The sequence below is a fragment of the Vulpes vulpes genome, chromosome 15 (assembly GCF_048418805.1).
Source record: "Vulpes vulpes isolate BD-2025 chromosome 15, VulVul3, whole genome shotgun sequence".
NCBI lineage: Eukaryota > Metazoa > Chordata > Mammalia > Carnivora > Canidae > Vulpes > Vulpes vulpes.
Window position 1 is genome coordinate 103,516,717 of NC_132794.1, and position 20,790 is coordinate 103,537,506.

Below are 20,790 nucleotides of genomic sequence, written 5' to 3' on the forward strand. Positions count from 1 at the left end.
TTTATCCTTCTGTAACTGGTTTATTTCACGTAAGTCCAGCAGTTTTACCTCTGAGTATTTACCCAAAAGAATTAAAAACAGGATCTCAAAGATGTAATAGCATTCTAATGTTCATTGCAGCAATATTCAAAATAGCCAAGATGTAAAAATCACTTAAATGTTCCTTGGAAATCCTGTATTATGTGTCATGGATGAAACCTGAGGACATATATACAGCTTTTTAAAAAAAATTCTTTAAAAATTTTCAATATGAAATAATTACTGACTTACATATATTTACAAATATTTCTTTATGACCCTGACCTTGGAAAGTGTTGGATAGACATTTATAATATATCTCTCATTTTTGATTTGTCTGATTTTTTTTAATTGTTAAATTCAGGTTGTGTATTTTTAGTAAGGATAGCACAGAAGTGATGTCTTTTCAGTATATCCTATCTGGAAGTATATGATACCAATTTTTTCCATCATTGATGCTATTATTTTTGATCAGCTGTTACTCTGTGGTGTGTGCCACTTTGTTCACTCTAAACTTACTGCTCCTTTTTGTATCTACTGAGTACTTTATGAAGAAATTCTTTGATATTATGTAAATATCCTGTTTATTATCTTACTATCATCCACTATTTTTAACATACATTGATAATTCTTTACCTGAAAGAGTTATATGTACTTGCCAAATGTGATTTTTCTATTTTATTATTTCTTCTGCATCTATTAACTACAAGAACAAACTTTCCTTTTCCCTTGTTTATTTGTTTATTCAGTTATTTGTTTATATCATATTTGCCTCGTGGATATGTATTTATGGCTTAAATAAATTACTATCATTATTTAATAACTGAAACTGCTCTAGATTTGGCTATTAGGAACACCCTCCGATTGGCTCCTACTTCCTTTTGGCATGACTCCATAATTTTCTGAGTATTTTCTTATTTTCTTGTCCTACAAGATAATTCAGACTCATTTTTTATACTTTTCCTGCCTTTGCCTTGGAATCAACCATGTTCCAGGAAGTCATGATTTCTTGTAATTGGATAATGGTATTTAGAAACCAATAAATAGGAGGAGCTAAGTATGCTTATTTGGTTCAGGGTGTTGTTCTTTCTTTCCTTTTTGAAAAATTATTTTTGAAATTAAATCAAGTATCTTCCTCCTCCTCCTCCTCCTCTTCCACCTTCTCCCATGCCCCCTTTCTTCTTCTTTCGGAACTCTAGTATCTTTTTTTAAAGTGCATTTATTTAAATTCCAGTTAATTAACACAGTGTAATATTAATTTCACATGTACAGTACTTCCATACTACACCTGGTGCTCATCCCAACAACTGCACTCCTTAATCCCCATCCCCTGTTTCACCCATTCCCCTGCCCACCTTCCTTCTGGTAACTATCTGTTCTCTAGAGTTAAGAGTCTGTTTCTTGGTTTGCCTCTCTCTCTTTTTCCCCCTTTGGTTATTTGTTTTGTTTCTTAAATTCCACATATGAGTGAAATCATATGGTATTTATCTTTCAGTGACTGACTTATTTAGCTTAGTATAATATTCTAGAGAGTATTATGGAATTCCACTGTCTTGTAACTAAAACTCACTGTATTCTGAAACCTATTTGTTCCCTAAGGGAAGAGTTAACTGTTTTTTCTTGTCTGATGTTGATACTTCAGAATCTAGATGGAATAGCATCTGCCTTGGTCCCTTTGACATTGACAAATAATTGCTTTTCTATAACTTCAAAAAATTTCATCTCTGAAGCAATATTTCACCTTCCTTGTTTCTACCTTTCATGGAAATCCTGTGTACTCCATTTAATATTTTATCTACTTACTACTTTTTCACCTGCCTCATTGTCTTTTTGTTATTATCCCTCTTGACATGATTCTTAACTTCAATTTCTACATATACTTTAGCTATGCATTAATATTTTGTGTTCAATTTTTAAAAAAGCTTACTGGACTCCAAACACTCCATACTCCTATGACAGCATTATTATAGCAGGAAGTATGTATTTAAAAGAGTCTGGAGATCTCAGGTTATTAGGGCTAACTGTATAGTTGTTATTAATGCATTGTGGGTTTTTTTGGGGGGGAGTAGAGATAAGCATAATCACCAGTGTCGTAAAATAACCCCAAAATAAGACTTGGGTGCCTATTTAGGTGCCTATATATATATATATATTTTTTTTAAGATTTTATTTTTAAGTAATTTCTACACCTAACGTGGGACTTGAACTCACAACCCTGAGCTCAAGAGTTTCATATGCCATGGACTGAGCCAGCCAGGCACCCCAGTATTTATATTTTTATATCTGGCTACATACTAAACTTGTTTATTATTTTAGTTGTTTTATATTTCTTAGTAAACAATCTGATTTTATACATAAAAAGATAACTTTGTTTTCTTCTTTTATTCTAACTTGGAATCTGTCATATATTCACTACCAGACTTTTTTATAGTGCTCTTTCCTCATTTGTATTTGTCTCTTAGTTGTAGAATGTGATGAATTTTTTTTTTTCAGGAGAGTTATATAGATCATGTCCTTTTAGGACATTTGCTTACCTGAAATTTATCACTGTGTTGTTTTTCTGTGTAGACAGCATTGCTGAAAATACATTTTCCATAAATATTGCTCTAGTTTCTTGTCTTTTCACATATATTGTTACTTAAGAACACTTGTCATCGTGCCTCATCCTCCTTTGTAAATAACTCATTTGTCTGTGTGAATGTGTGTGCTTTTTTGCACATGCCTGTATACAGGGATGTGCTTAGATGTCAGTAATATTTTCTTCAATAACAGCTTTATTGAGATATAATTCATATACTCCAAATCTCACTCTTCTTAAAGTACAATTTAGTATCTCTTAGTATATTTAGAAAATTGTGTGACCATCACCATAATCTAATTTTAGAACATTTTCAGCACTCTTAAGAGAAACCTAATACATATGAGCAGTCACTCCTCATTCTTCCTTCCCCCAAACCCTAACAATTCTCATTCTGTCTCTATGGATTTGTCTACTCTGACATATATATAAATGGTATTGTGGAATATGTGGTCTTTTGTGACGGACTTCTTTTATTTATTATGTTTCAAGACTCATTCATGTTATATCAAGTATCAGTACTTCATTCAGGTTAATCTGAAATAATATTCCATTATGTGTACATACTGCCTTTTTAATTTTTTTTTTTTTTTTTACCATTCACCAACTGATAGACATTTGGATTGTTTTTACTTTTGGGCTACTATGAATAATGGTGGATTATTTTTTATCTTTTATATAAGGTATATCAATATTTAGGTTTGAGTCTTCAGTACATCTTTTCTATCATATATTTAACATAAGTGTATATAATATGTATATATAATATGTACTTTTTTTGATTTGTTGTGATGTCTGCTTTAATAACATTAGCATGCATATATTGAAAATTTCTATGCCTGTTACTCCTCTTGAGTGATTTTTGTCTCTATTCTATTTTTTTCTCTATTCTGGGAGGCTTTTTTAGATTGGACCTACATAGCACTCATTAGTCTTATGTTGTTTTAATTATTTTATTTCTGATTCTCTTTTTATGTTTAATTTTATCATTATTTTATTACTTTCTTATTTCTGTTTTTTTTTTTTTTACAGTTTCAATTTATTTAGCTCCTTTTTAATGTAGTCTTCAGTGTTATTATCTCATCTTTCATCTTTAACTTTGTGGAGTTTTTTAGATTTTCCTTTTTTCTTTGATACATATCAAACAGATATTTTAAATGACTAGACCATTTACTCATGTTAAATTATTATATGTACTTCTACATATAATATTACATGTACTCTATGTTCACAAATAGATATTTTTCTCACTATGAAAGTCTAACTTAACAAAATAGTAGATGTCAATTTTTTTTCTCTTTGTTTTCGCCTTTTAAAAATCTATACAATTAGAATTCGCAGCCAGAATTATGAACAGCTTCATATTCAACTTAAGGTCTGTGAAGTTCATACAAATAGTGAAAGTGCTGTAAAGAAGAGTGGCTGTTTCTTACATCTGTTGTACCCATATTTGTAGACTTCATTTTTAGATACAATTGGGACATTAATTGTGAACTTCTGATTTTCCTAGAATTATCAAAGATTGCTGATGGTTAGCCAAAATATTTTTTTTGCCCTTAAACTATTTATTTATTTATTTTTTATTGAAGTTTGATTTGCCAACATCTAGTATAACACCCAGTGCTCATCCCATCAAGTTCCCCCCCAGTGGCCGTCAGCCAGTCACCCTATCCCCTTGCCTAATTCCCCTTCCCCTACTCCTTGTTCATTTTCCATAGTTAGGAGTCTCTCATGTTTTGTCACCTCTAATTTTTCCCACACATTTTCCCTTCTTTCCCCTATAATCTCCTTCACTATTTTTTATACTCCTTGTATGAGTGAAACCATATAATGGTTGTCCTTCTCCGATTGACTTACTTCACTCAGCATAATACCCTCCAGTTCCATCCATGTTGAAGCAAATGGTGGGTATTTGTCATTTCTAATGGCTGAGTAATATTCCATTGTGTGTGTGTGTATATACATATATATATATATATATATGTATCTTCTTTATCCATTCATCTTTCGATGGACACCAAGGCTCCTTCCACAGTTTGGCTATTGTGGACATTGCTGCTATAAACATTGGGGTGCAGGTGTCTCGACTTTTCACTGCATCTGTATCTTTGGGGTAAATCCCCAGTAGTGCAATTGCTGGGTCACAGGGTAACTTTATTTTTAAGTCTTTGAGGAACTTCCACACAGTTTTCCAGAGTGGCTGTACCAGTTCACATTCCCACCAACAGTGCAAGAGGGTTCCCCTTTCTCCACATCCTCTCCAACATTTGTTGCTTCCTGTCTTGTTAATTTTCACCATTCTCACTGGTGTGAGGTGGTATCTCATTGTGGTTTTGATTTGTATTTCCAATCCATGAGCATGGATTATTTTTCCATCCCTTTCTGTTTTCCTCAATTTTTTTCAGAAGTGTTCTGTAGTTTTTAGTGTATAGATCCTTTACCTCTTTGGTTAGGTTTATTCCTTGGTATCTTATGCTTTTGGGTGCAATTGTAAATGGGATTGACTCCTTAATTTCTCTTTCTTCTAGTACTATGTTGAATAACAGTGGTGAGAGTGGACATCCCTGTCATGATTCTGATCTTAGGGGTTAGCCAAAATATTTAAGAGTTGGCTGTATCACTTATAGTTTTTCCAAACTTCAGGGCTAAGTCTGTGAAATCAGAGTATTGATTTACATAGTGTTTATGGTTTCTTCAAATTGTGACAGATATCCCTTTGGTATTTTTCTGTTGACAAAGTTTTCAAATAATTGTTTCTAGCCTGTTAGTATAAACATGCAGTATACAGTTTATAATTTCTATATTATGAAAATTTAAAATACCCTGAAAAGTGTAGTACATGTACTTCCATGTATGTATATCTTTTTGCAGTATATATAATATCATTTGAAAGTTGTGTATGTTACTGAGTTTTAGTAAAACTCAACATTTTCCTGTATTTCCTGTAGCAGTACAGGCTTCAGCTCTGCTCCCTTTGGTGCAGGATGAACATGGTTTACAGGGCTCTACTGTATAGTCTCTGGTATGAACTTGTTGATTCTAAATTGTAGCTGCTCTAGCACTGAGATGGGGATATACAAGAAGCAAAAACAAACTAAAACCTCACAAATCTAGGGAATGCACCACTGGACCATTCAGCTTGTTGCCTTTTATCTACCCAAGGACGTTATCTTAGTATATCTAATTTCTCTCTCTCCTGTCTTATCAGTTTTTCCCTTTTTACTAAATTTGTATTTATGCCAGTCAGTATGAAAACATGCTACTTCTCCCAATTTAATAAGTAGTTCTCTTTAAAAGACAGCCTAATGAATGGGAAAAGATATCTGATAAAGGGTTTGTATCATGAATATGAAAAGAACTTATACAACTCAATGAATATGAAAAGAACTTATGAAAATATGAAATGAAAATATGAAAAGAATTTATACAGCTCAACACTAAAAAACAAATAATCCAATTAAAACATGGGCAGAAGACATGAATAGACATTTCTACAAGGAAGACATACAGATGACCATAGACACATAAAAAGATTCTCAGCATCACTGATCATCAGGGAAATGCAAATCAAAACCACAATGAGATATCACCTCACACCTGTCACAGTGGCTAAAATCTACAACACGAGAAACAACAAGTGTTGATGAGAATGTGGATAAAAAGAAGCCCTTGTGCATTGTTGATTTGAACGCAAACTGGTGCAGCCATTGTGGAAAACAGTATGGAAGAACCTCAAAAATTTAAAAACCAAAATACCGTGTGATCCAGTAATCCCACTTCTGGGTATTTACCAAGAGAATATGAAAACACTAATTTGAAAAAATATATGCATCCCTGTTTATTGTAGCATTATTTATAATAGCCAAAATATGGAGGCAGCCCAAGTGTCCATTGATAGATGAATGGATAAAGAAGAAGTGACATATATATACAATGGCATATTACTCAATGATAGAAAGGAATGAAATCTTGTCATTTGCAGCAACATGGATGGATCTAGAGAGTATAATGCTAAGCAAAATAAGTCAGCCAGAGAAAGACAAATACCATTTGATTCCACTCATACTTGAGATTTGAGTGAAGATTTAAATGAAGAAAGGAAAAATAAAAAGAGACAAACCAGAAAAAGGAGACAAACAAAAGAATAGACTCAAGTATACAGAGCAAACAAACTGATAGTTACCAGTGGGGAGGTGGATTGAGGGGTGGGAGGGGTGAAATAAGTGTAAGGGATTAAGAATACACTTAGCTTGGTGAGCATTGAGTAATGTATAGAACTGTTGAATTACTCTATTGTACATCTGAAACTAATTTACTAATTTAACACTGCATGTTAACTATACTGGAATTAAAAATAAAAGTAATTCTTTCACCTCTCTTGATCACACTCCTCCTGCTACTTTGTCATTATTCCTTAATTATGAATAACACAATAAATTGAGTTGATTGTAGTCAAACAGGACTTTCTATAGCATAATAAAGTAGTTCATTAAAGCAGTACAAAAAGTTATTTTCAAAGTATGTACATTTTCATAAAGATACATACTTTAAATTTTATTTTATTTTATTTATTTTATTTTTTATTTATTTTTATTTTTTTAAATAATAAATTTATTTTTTATTGGTGTTCAATTTGCCAACATACAGAGTAACACCCAGTGCTCATCCTGTCAAGTGCCCCCCTCAGTGCCAGTCACCCGTTCACCCCCACCTCCCGCCCTCCTCCCCTTCCACCACCCCTAGTTCATTTCCCAGAGTTAGGAGTCTTTATGTTCTGTCTCCCTTTCTGATATTTCCTACCCATTCCTTCTCCCTTCCCTTCTATTCCCTTTCACTGTTACTTATATTCTTTAAATTTTAATATTTTATGTGCTGTACTCTATTTGGCTAAGAAGTTCAGAGTAAATTTCAGCTTTGAGATACATATTTTAAGTGCCAGGTAATTATTCATTTGCAATCCCCCTAAAAATACACCAACATGATGTTTAAAACTGGTGTGAGGAGAAATTGATTATCTCCTGGTTTATTTTATTTTATATTTTATTTTATTTTTTTATTTATTATTTTATTTTTTTAAGATTTTATTTATTTATTTATGAAAGACACAGAGAAAGAAAGGCAGAGATGTAGGCAGAGAGAGAAGCAGGCCCCAGTCAGGGAGACTGATGTGGGACTCAATCCTGAGACTGTGGATTATGCCCTGAGCTAGGGGCAGATGCTCAACCACTGAGTCACCCAGGCGTCCCTATCTCTTGGTTAAGTGGAAAATCACACAGCTGGCTTCTGGGGAATTTTGATTCTAAGCTTGAAAAGAAAACATTTTGTTAAAAGTATAAACTTTCTTCAGCTTATAGTAATTAACATTCACCGACAGGTACTCTTATCACTCACTTGAATTGAATAATAGTCCTACGAATTTTGTTTCAGGATTCGGACTTATTTTTTTAGCCCAAGTGACATTAGGACTGATCATAGCATATATAATATACGTTGTGCTAGTCTTGTACTTCCAACTCTAATAAATAAGAGAGAATAATAAAATCAAAGTTGAATGCCTGGTCAAGAGTGTGATGGAGTATGATTGTGACACAGGCCTAGAGTGCATAAAGGCAAAAGAATGTTTGCAGGCTCCAGCCTCTGCTCAGAGCTGTACAGGTGTCCCTTGTTACTAGTCCTGACCTCCCAGAGCTGTCTACTCCTGACTTTTTAGTACTTAGTTTCAAGCTAGAAAAAAGTAAATAGAATTATGCAAATTCTTGAAGCTAGTTTTGAAGTGCTTACCTTTCCTCAGTCTTATTTTTACCCTCACTTTGAATATTCATATGAATATGAATACTACCTTTCCTCAATATTGCCAACTACGTCTAAACCCCTGCCAGCTGAAACTGACCAGGGTGGTTACTCCTCTTTGTTAAACAACATATTTACTTGACTCCTCTGACACTAAATTCTGGTTTTATTCCTGTCTCACAGGTTGCTATCTCCGTCTCCTGAGGATCTGATTATTTACATTGGTATGCCTCAGGGCTTATCCCCTGCACCTCTGCTCTATTTATAACTGGTAATTTCTTGGCTTCAGGGTTTCAAATTTCACCTAAAATGTCGATAACTTGCAAATTGTTACTTACCAAACAAGCTCCTAAACTCGATTCAACATATCACTTGGAAATTCAATAAGGGACTCAACCTTCATATCTCCAAAAACTAGGCTCCTAATGTTTCCTCTGGCTCCTCCAGAATAAAACCTAGTCTTCTAACTCATCTTTGTTAATGCTGACATTTTGTGTAGTCTGGGATCAAAAAAAGCTCTACTTTTCTTTCAAATGGTACATGCAGTTATTGAGCTAATCTGTATGTTGTACCTACCAGTACGTTCCAAGTGTCTGACCTCTTCTTGTAACCTCCACTCTTAGTAGCCTTGCCACTATCACCTGTGGCCTATATCTTGCCATACCTTTTTTTTCTTTTCTTTTCTTTTTTTTTTTTTTTTACAAGAATCATAGTTAAGACTTATCTGTTTTGAGAGTTTTGTGCTTGTTTCTTCTGCCTGGATTGCGTTTTCTTCAGTAAACTCTATTGCTTATATTCCTACTATCTTTGGTCTTTAAATGTTCCTTCTCAAAATGGCAACCATTCTACTCTGACAGCAGTTTCTCTCCTTTTCACTGTTTATTAGTCTCCATACTCTTACTGTCATCTGTTATACTATATACTTAAGTTACTTATTAATTTCCCATGTCTCTCCAGTAGAATGGAAGTTGCATGAGGAGAGATTTTTTTATTTTTATTTTTTTTATTGTGTCTCCAGTGCCTAGAACACGCTGGACTATTGAATTTGCCTCTGCAGTTTCTGGCAGTCAGATGGAAGTTGGAAATATGACCTACTGCATAATTCTCATTATCTCATACAAGTTCTGAGGAAGACAAAATGTTGCCTTATACTAAATTATACAAGAAATATATAAGGTAGATCTTATAAAGTATGTAGTAATCAACATAAAGAATGATGCCTTGGTAATTTTAACAATAATTGCAGTGATAGTATTCCTATCTTTACTTTTTATTTTAATAGTGTTTAATGACTGAGGGCATAACATGAAAGGTGTGTATCCAAAGAATAGAAGTCATCTCTGTTTAAAATAATCTGAAATGGGTACACCTGGGTGGCTCAGTGGTTGAGCGTCTGCCTTAGGCTCAGGTCATGATCCTGGGATCCAGGATCGAGTCCCACATCAGGCTCCCTGTGAGGAGCCTGCTTCTTCCTCTGCCTGTGTCTCTGCCTCTCTCTCTCAGTCTGTGTCTCTCATGAATAAATAAATAAATCTTTAAAATAAAATAATCTGAAATGTTTTTGTAAAGGTAGCAATTTAATTAATGAGTAATTCTTCACTCTTATGTAAAATATGAAGCTATTCATGATATAAAAGACTCAGATGTTGTACCTTGGTTTCAACATCATACATGAACAAAATTAAAAGTTGTTTATCCCCAATTTCTTTTTGTCAGTTGTTAATGAATCACTTCTGTAGAATGATGCTTATCACACAAGCATTTTAAAATTGTTAACGGTAAAAATTACCACAATAATAAAGGAATAAATGCATTATACTATGTGATAGAATATTATTTATCTATTAAAGTTCATGTTTTCAAGGAATTTTGGTTTTTTGAAAGTAGGGTACCAAAATGCCTGCCTGCCTATTTTTCTATCTACAAAATTTTAACTGGAATAAAATGCACCAAAATATTGCCTGTATTTTTCTCTAATTGTAAGGTTATAGGTGACTTTTAGTTTATTTTCTTACTTTTGTGTACTTTCCAGAATGTCTATTCTGTTTGTAGAACTTTTGTAATGACAACTGAAGTAATAAATACAGTTTTTAAAGCATAGGACTTCATATCTTTATTTCATATCTTTCATATCTTTATTTTGCTTTTTGTTGCTTGATGACAAAGATTTATATTTTGCCAGTCTTGAATGGACCACTAATAATTAATGACAGTTATTTTTCATAAAATTATTTTAATAAAATATTTTAAAATTGTTTTAATTGATTTAATTAATAACTATTTTAATAGATTTTAAAGTATATTTAATAAAATACATATCCTTACAAATGATAAATATCTTAATTTTTAATATAGAGTATGTTTTCACCGAACTTTTGTTTTTATCAGTTTGTAAAAGTGTATATCAGGATTGTATTTTTTTCCCCCACAGACAGCCTTTTGATTGACTATCAGTTTACCTTCAGCTTATTACAGGAAGATGATCGCCACCATACCGCCATAAACTTCATAGCAAACCCAGAGCAGGTGAGAAGATAATTTAACTTTTATAATAGAATTATATTCATATCATGGGGTACACATTTTTTGTCATTTTTTATTGTAATTTTAACTACTCAGAATTATCACACTATAGGGCTTTTGAAGAAAGACTATGTTACTTTTTTCTTTTCATAAAACTTACATATCCTTATGATTTGGGGAGTTGGTGCCTTTTATATTTCAGATTCTGCCAACAGTCCTACAATTTAAATGATACATGTTTATTATTTTTTCGGTTTCATGACAGTGTGTGTGATTATAATTATGTTCTCAAACTGGGGGTAGCCTACTTTGAAAATAAAAACCATAAATTCAAAACATGCTATAGTAAATATGTTCTTTTTCTTATACATTGTTATACAGTAGTAGGTTTTCCATTGTACTTTTTAATGTCCACTAGTTTATCTAAGTTAGATGAATGCTGGCCTCTTTTTTTTTATGATCTTATTGAAATGTAATGGACATATTACACTGTGTAAGTTTCAAGTGTATACAAAAGTTGCTTTGAACATTTCTGTATTACAATATTATTACCATGGTAGCATCAACTAAACCTCTATTATGTCACATAATTATCATTTCTTTTTTGTGGTGGGAATAGTTAAACTCTGGTCTCTTAGTAACTTTGAAGTATATAATACAGAATTGCTGTCTATAGTAACTATGACTGTGCATTTGATGCCTAAGACTTATTTATCTATTGGTTGTAAGTTTTTATCCCTAAACATCTTCCCAATTCCTCCCAATCCCCAGCCCAAAGGGCTTTTATGAGTTTGGCTTTTCTAAATTATTTAGAATTTAAAAAAGCTTGTTTCTTTAAGCAAATTACTGCAACAATGATATAATTGCAAAATTTTATGAAGTTTAAATTTATGAAACAAAGAAGGGCATTTATGCAAGATTGTCAGTTATCTGAGACTGAGACTTTATAAAGTTAAAAAGCCAAGGGAATGTATATATCAACCATATAGTTTATTTGGGTGGAATTTTAGTTCTTTTGAAACTGAAAACAAATCTTTCAAAATGAAGATGTTAGTGAAATGTTTGAATGATTCTTTTTGTTTGTTTGTTTGTTTATTGTGGTTAGAATAATTAACGTGAGATATACTCTCCCAAAAAGTTTTAAAGAATACAGTACAGTATTGTGAATTATAGACATAGTGTTATACAGAAGTAGATTCTTCTTGCATAACTAAAACTTTGTATCTTGTTACCCAATTCCCACCTGCACCTCTGGCAATTGCCAGTCTTTTCTCTGTGTTTATGAGATAGATCAGGGTTTTGTTTTGTTTAGATTACATATATATGTGAGATCAGACAATAATTGTCTTTGACCTAAATCACATAGCATGATGTCCTCAAGATCTCTACGTTGTTGCAAGTACCAAGATTGTTCTTCCCTTTTTATGACAATACTATTTCATTGTATGCACATAACACAGTTTATGCTTTCATCAGTGATGGACACTTATAGTGCTTCTACATCTAGGATATTGTATACTGCAGAGAGCATAGAGTACACATATTTTTGAGGTAGAATTTTCATTGGATAAATACCTAAAAGTGGAATTGCTAGATCATATAGTTCTATTTTTAATTTTTTCAAGAATTTCCAAATGGCTTTCCATGAAGTCTCCAGTAATTTAGTTTTCCACTAACAGTACACATAAGGGTCTCCTTTTTGACACATTATCACCAACACTATTATCTCTTGTCTCTTTAGTAATAGCCATTCTAACCAGTGTAAGGTAATATCTCATTATGGTTTTGATTTGCATTTCCCTGATAAATATTGATGTTTATCACCTTTTCTTGGCCATCAGGGTGTCTTCATTATAATAAGTCACAGGAATAAAAGATACAACACAGGGAACATAGTCAATGATCTTGTAATAGTGTTTTATGGTGAAAGATGGTAGCTTGTGCTGAGCATAAAATATAGAGATGTTGAAACAGTATGTTAGACACCTGAAACTAATGTAACATTGTTTGTGAAACTATACTCAAAAAGTTTTTAAGAAGTCTATTCAGATTCTTTGTACATTTTTTATTTTTTAATTTTTTCAAGTTGTAATGTAAATTCCAGTTAATTAACACAGTGTAATGTTAGTTTCAGGCATAGAAGTTAGTGATTCAGCACTTACATACAACAAGCAATGCTCATCACAGGTGCCCTCCTAAATACCCATTTAATCTATTCCCTCCCCCTCTAAACTCCCCTCCAACAACCCTATTGTTCTCTATCATAAGATACGGTTATGTTTTTTGGTTTGCCTCTTTCTCTTCCTCCCCCACCGTCACCATGTTCATCTGTTTTGTTTCTTAAATTTCACATGTGAGTGAAATCATATGGTATTTGTCTTTCTCTGGCTGACTTATTTTGTTTCTTTGTTTGTTTTTATTTTTTTTATAAATTAATTTTTATTGGTGTTCAATTTACCAACATACAGAAAAACACCCAGTGCTCATCCCGTCAAGTGTCCCCCTCAGTGCCCGTCACCCATCCCCCCCCACCCCCCTCCCTCCTCCCCTTCCACCACCCCTAGTTCGTTTCCCAGAGTCAGGAGTCTTTATGTTCTGTCTCCCTTCCTGATATTTCCCACACGTTACTTTTCCCTTCCTTTATATTCCCTTTCACTATTATTTATATTCCCCAAATGAATGAGAACATACACTGTTTGTCCTTCTCCGATTGACTTACATCACTCAGCATAATACCCTCCAGTTCCATCCACGTTGAAGCAAATGGTGGTATTTGTCGTTTCTAATGGCTGAGTAATATTCCATTGTAGACATAAACCACATCTTCTATATCCATTCATCTTTCGATGGACACCGAGGCTCCTTCCACAGTTTGGCTATTGTGGACATTGCTGCTAGAAACATCGGGGTGCAGGTGTCCCGGCGTTTCATTGCATCTGAATCTTTGGGGTAAATCCCCAACAGTGCAATTGCTGGGTCGTAGGGCAGGTCTATTTTTAACTCTTTGAGGAACCTCCACACAGTTTTCCAGAGTGGCTGCACCAGTTCACATTCCCACCAACAGTGTAAGAGGGTTCCCCTCTCTCCACATCCTCTCCAACATTTGTTGTTTCCTGCCTTGTTAATGTTCCCCATTCTCACTGGTGTGAGGTGGTATCTCATTGTGGTTTTGATTTGTATTTCCCTGATGGCAAGTGATGCAGAGCATTTTCTCATGTGCATGTTGGCCATGTCCATGTCTTCCTCTGTGAGATTTCTCTTCATGTCTTTTGCCCATTTCATGATTGGATTGTTTGTTTCTTTGGTGTTGAGTTTAAGAAGTTCTTTATAGATTTTGGAAACTAGCCCTTTATCTGATATGTCATTTGCAAATATCTTCTCCCATTCTGTAGGTTGTCTTTTAGTTTTGTTGACTGTATCGTTTGCTGTGCAAAAGCTTCTTATCTTGATGAAGTCCCAATAGTTCATTTTTGCTTTTGTTTCTTTTGCCTTTGTGGATGTATCTTGCAAGAAGTTACTGGGGCCAAGTTCAAATAGGGTGTTGCCTGTGTTCTCCTCTATGATTTTGATGGAATCTTGTCTCACATTTAGATCTCTCATCCATTTTGAGTTTATCTTTGTGTATGGTGAAAGAGAGTGGTCCAGTTTCATTCTTCTGCATGTGGATGTCCAATTTTCCCAGCACCATTTATTGAAGAGACTTTCTTCCAATGGATAGTCTTTCCTCCTTAATCGAATATTAGTTGACCATACAGTTCAGGGTCCACTTCTGGGTTCTCTATTCTGTTCCATTGATCTATGTGTCTGTTTTTGTGCCAGTACCACACTGTCTTGATGACCACAGCTTTGTAGTACAACCTGAAATCTGGTATTGTGATGCCCCCCGCTATAATTTTCTTTTTTAAAATTCCCCTGGCTATTTGGGGTCTTTTCTGATTCCACACAAATCTTAAAATAATTTGTTCTAACTCTCTGAAGAAAGTCCATGGTATTTTGATAGGGATTGCATTAAACGTGTAAATTGCCCTGGGTAACATTGACATTTTTACAATATTAATTCTGCCAATCCATGAGCATGGAATCTTTTTCCATCTCTTTGTGTCTTCCTCAATTTCTTTCAGAAGTGTTCTATAGTTTTTAGGGTATAGATCCTTTACCTCTTTGGTTAGGTTTATTCCTAGGTATCTTATGCTTTTGGGTGCAATTGTAAATGGGATTGACTCCTTAGTTTCTCTTTCTTCAGTCTCATTGTTAGTGTATAGAAATGCCATTGATTTCTGGGCATTGATTTTGTATCCTGCCACGCTACCAAATTGCTGTATGAGTTCTAGCAATCTTGGGGTGGAGGCTTTTGGGTTTTCTATGTAGAGTATCATGTCATCGGCGAAGAGGGAGAGTTTGACTTCTTCTTTGCCAATTTGAATGCCTTTAATGTCTTTTTGTTGTCTGATTGCTGAGGCGAGGACTTCAAGAACTATGTTGAACAGCAGTGGTGAGAGTGGACATCCCTGTCTTGTTCCTGATCTTAGGGGAAAGGCTCCCAGTGCTTCCCCATTGAGAATGATATTTGCTGTGGGCTTTTCGTAGATGGCTTTTAAGATGTCGAGGAAAGTTCCCTCTATCCCAACACTCTGAAGGGTTTTGATCAGGAATGGATGCTGTATTTTGTCAGATGCTTTCTCTGCATCTAATGAGAGGATCATATGGTTCTTGGTTTTTCTCTTGCTGATATGATGAATCACATTGATTGTTTTACGAGTGTTGAACCAGCCTTGTGTCCTGGGGATAAATCCTACTTGGTCATGGTGAATAATTTTCTTAATGTGTTGTTGGATCCTATTGACTAGTATCTTGTTGAGAATTTTTGCATCCATGTTCATCAAGGATATTGGTCTGTAATTCTCCTTTTTGGTGGGGTCTTTGGTTTCGGAATTAAGGTGATGCTGGCCTCATAGAATGAATTTGGAAGTACTCCATCTCTTTCTATCTTTCCAAACAGCTTTAGTAGAATAGGTATGATTTCTTCTTTAAACGTTTGATAGAATTCCCCTGGGAAGCCATCTGGCCCTGGACTCTTGTGTCTTGGGAGGTTTTTGATGACTGCTTCAATTTCCTCTCTGGTTATTGGCCTGTTCAGGTTTTCTATTTCTTCCTGCTCCAGTTTTGGTAGTTTGTGGCTTTCCAGGAATGCATCCATTTCTTCTAGATTGCCTAATTTATTGGCGTAGAGCTGTTCATAATATGTTTTTAAAATCATTTGTATTTCCTTGGTGTTGGTAGTGATCTCTCCTTTCTCATTCATGATTTTATTAATTTGAGTCTTCTCTCTCTTCTTTTTAATAAGGTTGGCTAATGGTTTATCTATCTTATTAATTCTTTCAAAGAACCAACTCCTGGTTCTGTTGATCTGTTCCACAGTTCTTTTGGTCTCGATATCATTGAGTTCTGCTCGAATTTTAATTAACTGTCGTCTTCTGCTGGGGGTGGGGTCTATTTGCTGCTTTTTCTCTAGTTCCTTTATGTGTAAGGTGAGCTTTTGTATTTGAGTTCTTTCCAGTTTTTGAATGGATGCTTGTATTGTGATGTATTTCCCCCTCAGGACTAATTTTGCTGCATCCCAAAGATTTTGTACGGTTGTATCTTCATTCTCATTAGTTTCCATGAATCTTTTTAATTCTTCCTTAATTTCCTGGTTGACCTTTTCATCTTTTAGCAGGATGGTCCTTAACCTCCACGTGATGTGGTCCTTCCAATCTTCTTGTGATTACGTTCTAATTTCAAGGCATTATGGTCTGAGAATATACAGGGGACGATCCTGATCTTTTGGTATCGGTTCAGCCCCGATTTGTGACCCAGTATGTGGTCTATTCTGAAGAAAGTTCCATGTGCACTTGAGAAGAATGTGTATTCAGTTGTGTTTGGATGTAAAGTTCTGTAGATATCTGTGAAATCCATCTGGTCCAGTGTATCATTTAAAGCTCTCATTTCTTTGGAAATGTTGTGCTTAGAATACCTATCGAGGGTAGAAAGAGCTAGATTGAAGTCACCAAGTATAAGTGTATTATTATCTGGCTGACTTATTTTGATTAGTATAATAATCTTTAGCTCCATCCACGTCATTGCAAATGGCAAGATTTCATTCTTTTTGATGGCTGAGTAATAATTCCATTGTATATCTATGTACCACAACTTTATGCATTCATCAATTGACAGACATTAGGGTTCTTTCCATATTTCATCTATTATAGATAATGCTGCTATAAACAATGGGAAGCATGTGCCCCTTTGAATCCATATTTTTGTATACTTTGGATATATACCTAGTAGTGCAATGGCTGGGCATAGGGTCGTTCTATTTTTAACTCTTGGAGAAGCATCCAGACTATTTTCTTAACTCTTGGAGAAGCATCCAGACTATTTTCCAGAGTGTTTGCCCCAGTTTGCATTCTCTCAACAGTGTAAGAAAGTCCTCCTTTCTCCTCATCCTGGCCAACATCTGTTGTTTCCTGTGTGGTTAATTGTAGCCATTCTGAGAGGTGTGAGGTGATATCTCATTGTAGTTTTGTATTTCCCTGATGATGAGTGATGTTGAGCATCTTTTCATGTGTCTGTTAGCCATCTGTGTGTCCTTGGAAAAATATCTATTCATGTCTTCTGCCCATTTCTTAACTGGATAATTGGATTTCTGAGTGTTGAGTTTGATAAGTTCTTTATAGATTTTGGATACTAACCCTTTATCAGGTAGGTCCTTTGGAAATATCTACTCCCATGCAGTAGGTTGCTTTTCAGTTTTGTTAGTTTCCTTTGCTGTGCAGAAGCTTTTTATCTTGATGAAGTCCCACTAGTTTATTTTTGCTTTAGTTTCCCTTGCCTCCAGAGGCGTATCTAGTAAGAAGTTGCTATGGCCAATGTCAAAAAGAGGTTACTGCCTGGTGTTCTCCTCTAGGATTTTGGTGGGTTTCTGTTTCACGTTTAAGTCTTTCATCCATTTTGAATTTATTTTTGTGTATGGTGTGAGAAGGTGGTCCAGTTTCATTCTTCTGCATGGTGCTGTCCAGTTTCCCCAGCACCATTTGTTGAAGACTGTCTTTTTCCCACTGGATTTTCTATCCTGCTTTGTCAAAGACTAGTTGACCATTTAGTTGTGGGTTCATTTCTGGATTTTTCTGTTCTGTTCCATTGATCTAAGTGTCTGTTTTTGTGCCAGTACCATACTGTCACGATCACTACAGCTTTGTAGTCTAGCTTGAAGACTGGAATTGTGATGCTTCCAGCTTTGCTTTTCTTTTTCAAGATTGCTTTGGGTATTTGGAGTCTTTTGTGGTTCCATACAGATTTTAAGATTGTTTGTGGTAGCTGTGTGAAAAATGCTGTTGGTATTTTGAAGGGATTGCATTAAATGTGTAGATTGCTTTGGGAGGTATATACATTTTAACAATATCTGTTCTTCCAATCCATGAGCATGGAAGGTTTTTCCATTCCTTTGTGTCCTCTTCAACATCTTTCATAAGTGTTCTATAGTGTTCAGAGTACAGATCTTTTATATTTTTGGTTAGGTTTATCCCTAGGTATCTTATAGTTTTTATGGGGCAATGATAAATGAGGTCAATTGCTTGATTTTTCTTTCTTCTTTCTGGTATATAGAAATACCACAGATTTCTCTGTGTTCATGTTGTAACCTGCAACTTTACTGAATTTGTGTATCAGTTTTAGCAATGTTTTGGTGGAGTCTTTCAGGTTTTCTCTATATAGTATTATGTCGTCTGTAACTAGTGAAAGTTTGACCTCTTCCTTGCCAATTTGGATGCCTTTTATTTCTTTGTTGTCTTATTGCTGAAGCTAGGACTTACAATACTATGTTAGATAACAATGATGAGAATGGACATCTGTCTTGTTCTAAACCATAGAGGAAAAGCTCTCAGTTTGTCTTCATTGAGGATGATATTAACCATGGGGTTTCATATATGCCCTTTATTATGTTGATGTATGTTCCTTTTTTTTAAAGATATTATTTATTTATTTATTTATTTATTTATTTATTTATTTATTTATCTGTCTGTCTATCTATCTATTTATTTATTCATGAGAGACAGAGAGAGAGAGAGAGAGAGGGGCAGAGACATAGGCTGAGGGAGAAGCAGGCTCCATGCAGGTAGCCTGATGTGGGACTTGATCCTGTTACTCTAGGATCACGCCCTGGGAGGAAGGCAGATGATCAACCACCGAGCCACCCAGGTGTCCCGGTATGTTCCCTTTAAACTTACTTTGTTGAGGGCTTTTATCATGAATGGATATGGTACTTTGTTAAATGCTTTTTGTCTATTTATTGAAATGATCATATGGTTTTTTCCCTTTTTTTAAGTAATGTATTGTATCACATTGACTGATTTACAAATACTGAGCCATGCTTGCACCCCAGGAATAAATCCCATTTGATTGCAGTAAATAATTTTTTAATGTATTGTTGGATTTGGTTTGCTAGTACTTTATTGAGAATTTTTGCAGGTATTTTCATGAGAAATATTGGCCTATATTTCTTTTTTTGTGGAGTCTTTATCTGGTTTTCGTATCCAGATAATGCTGGCCTCATAGAATAAATTCAGAAGTTTTACTTCCTTTTCAATTTTTTGGCATATTTTGAGAAGAAATAGGTATTAACTCTTTCAAATGTTTGGTAGAATTTACCTGTGAACCCATTTGGTCTTGGACTTCTGTTTGTTGGACGATATTTGATTACTGATTTGATTTCTTTGCTGGTTATCAGTCTGTTCACATTTTCCATTTCTTCCTGTTTTCAGTTTTGGGAATTAATATGTTTCTAGGAATTTATCCTTTTAGATTGTCCAATGTGTGGCATATATTTTATAGTAATATTCTATTATAGTTGTTTCTGTTCCTGTTGTGTTATTATTTCTCCCTTTTAATTTTTGATTTTATTTGGGCCCCTTTTCTTTCTTTCTTTTTTTTTTTTGATAAGTCTCGTGAGGGGCTTACCAATTTTAATAATTTTTTAATGAATCAGCTCCTGGTTTCATGGATATGTTCTAGTGGTTTTTAGTTTCTATATCATTTATCTCTGGTCTCATTTTTATTATTTCACTTCTGCTGGCTTTACAGTTCATTTGTTATTCCTTTTTTAGCTTCTTTAGGAATAAGGTTAGGTTGTATATTTGAGATTTTTCTTACTTCTTGAGGTAGGCCTATATTGATATGTTCTTCCCTCTTAGGACTGATTTTGCTGCAACCAAAATATGTTTTGGACTGTTATGTTTACATTTTCATTTGTTTCTATGTATTTTTAAATTTATTCTTTGATTTCCTTTTTGATCCATTCATTGTTTAGTTAACACATTGTTTAACCTCCATGTATTTGTAAATTTTCTATATTTTTTCTTACTGTTGACTCCTAGTTTCATAGCATTTTGTCAGGAAAGATACATGGTATGATTTCAATCTTTGTTGAGGCCTATTTTGTGATGTAATATGTGCTCTATACTAGAGAATGTTCCATGTGCCTTGGAAAAGAATGTGTATTTTGCTGTTTTAGGATGGAATGTTCTATCTGTTACATCCATGTAGTCCAGTGTATCATTCAAAGCCCGTTTTCTTGTTGACTTTCTGTTTAGATGATCTGTCCATTGATTTTAGTGGGGTGTTAAATTTCCCCATTATTATTGAATTACTATATATTATTTCTTTTATATCTGTTATTAATTGTATGATATATTTGGGTGTCCCATGTTTGGTGCATAAATGTTTATGATTGTTATATATTTTTTATTATCCTCTATGATTATATAGTGCTCTTCCCTGTGTCTTAAAACGGTCTTTGGTTTAATATATAGTTTATCTGATATAAGTATGCTTCTCAGTCTTTCCTT

General features: G+C 34.2%; 1 protein-coding gene across 1 annotated transcript in view; it reads left to right on the forward strand.

The window, feature by feature from the left end:
* ATRNL1 (attractin like 1) overlaps window positions 1-20,790 on the forward strand; it is a 762,129-nt gene that overhangs the window by 273,934 nt on the left and 467,405 nt on the right. The window contains exon 22 of the mRNA XM_072740185.1: window positions 10,818-10,912. Coding sequence (XP_072596286.1) covers window positions 10,818-10,912 — 95 coding nt within the window. The remainder of the gene's footprint in view (window positions 1-10,817; window positions 10,913-20,790) is intronic.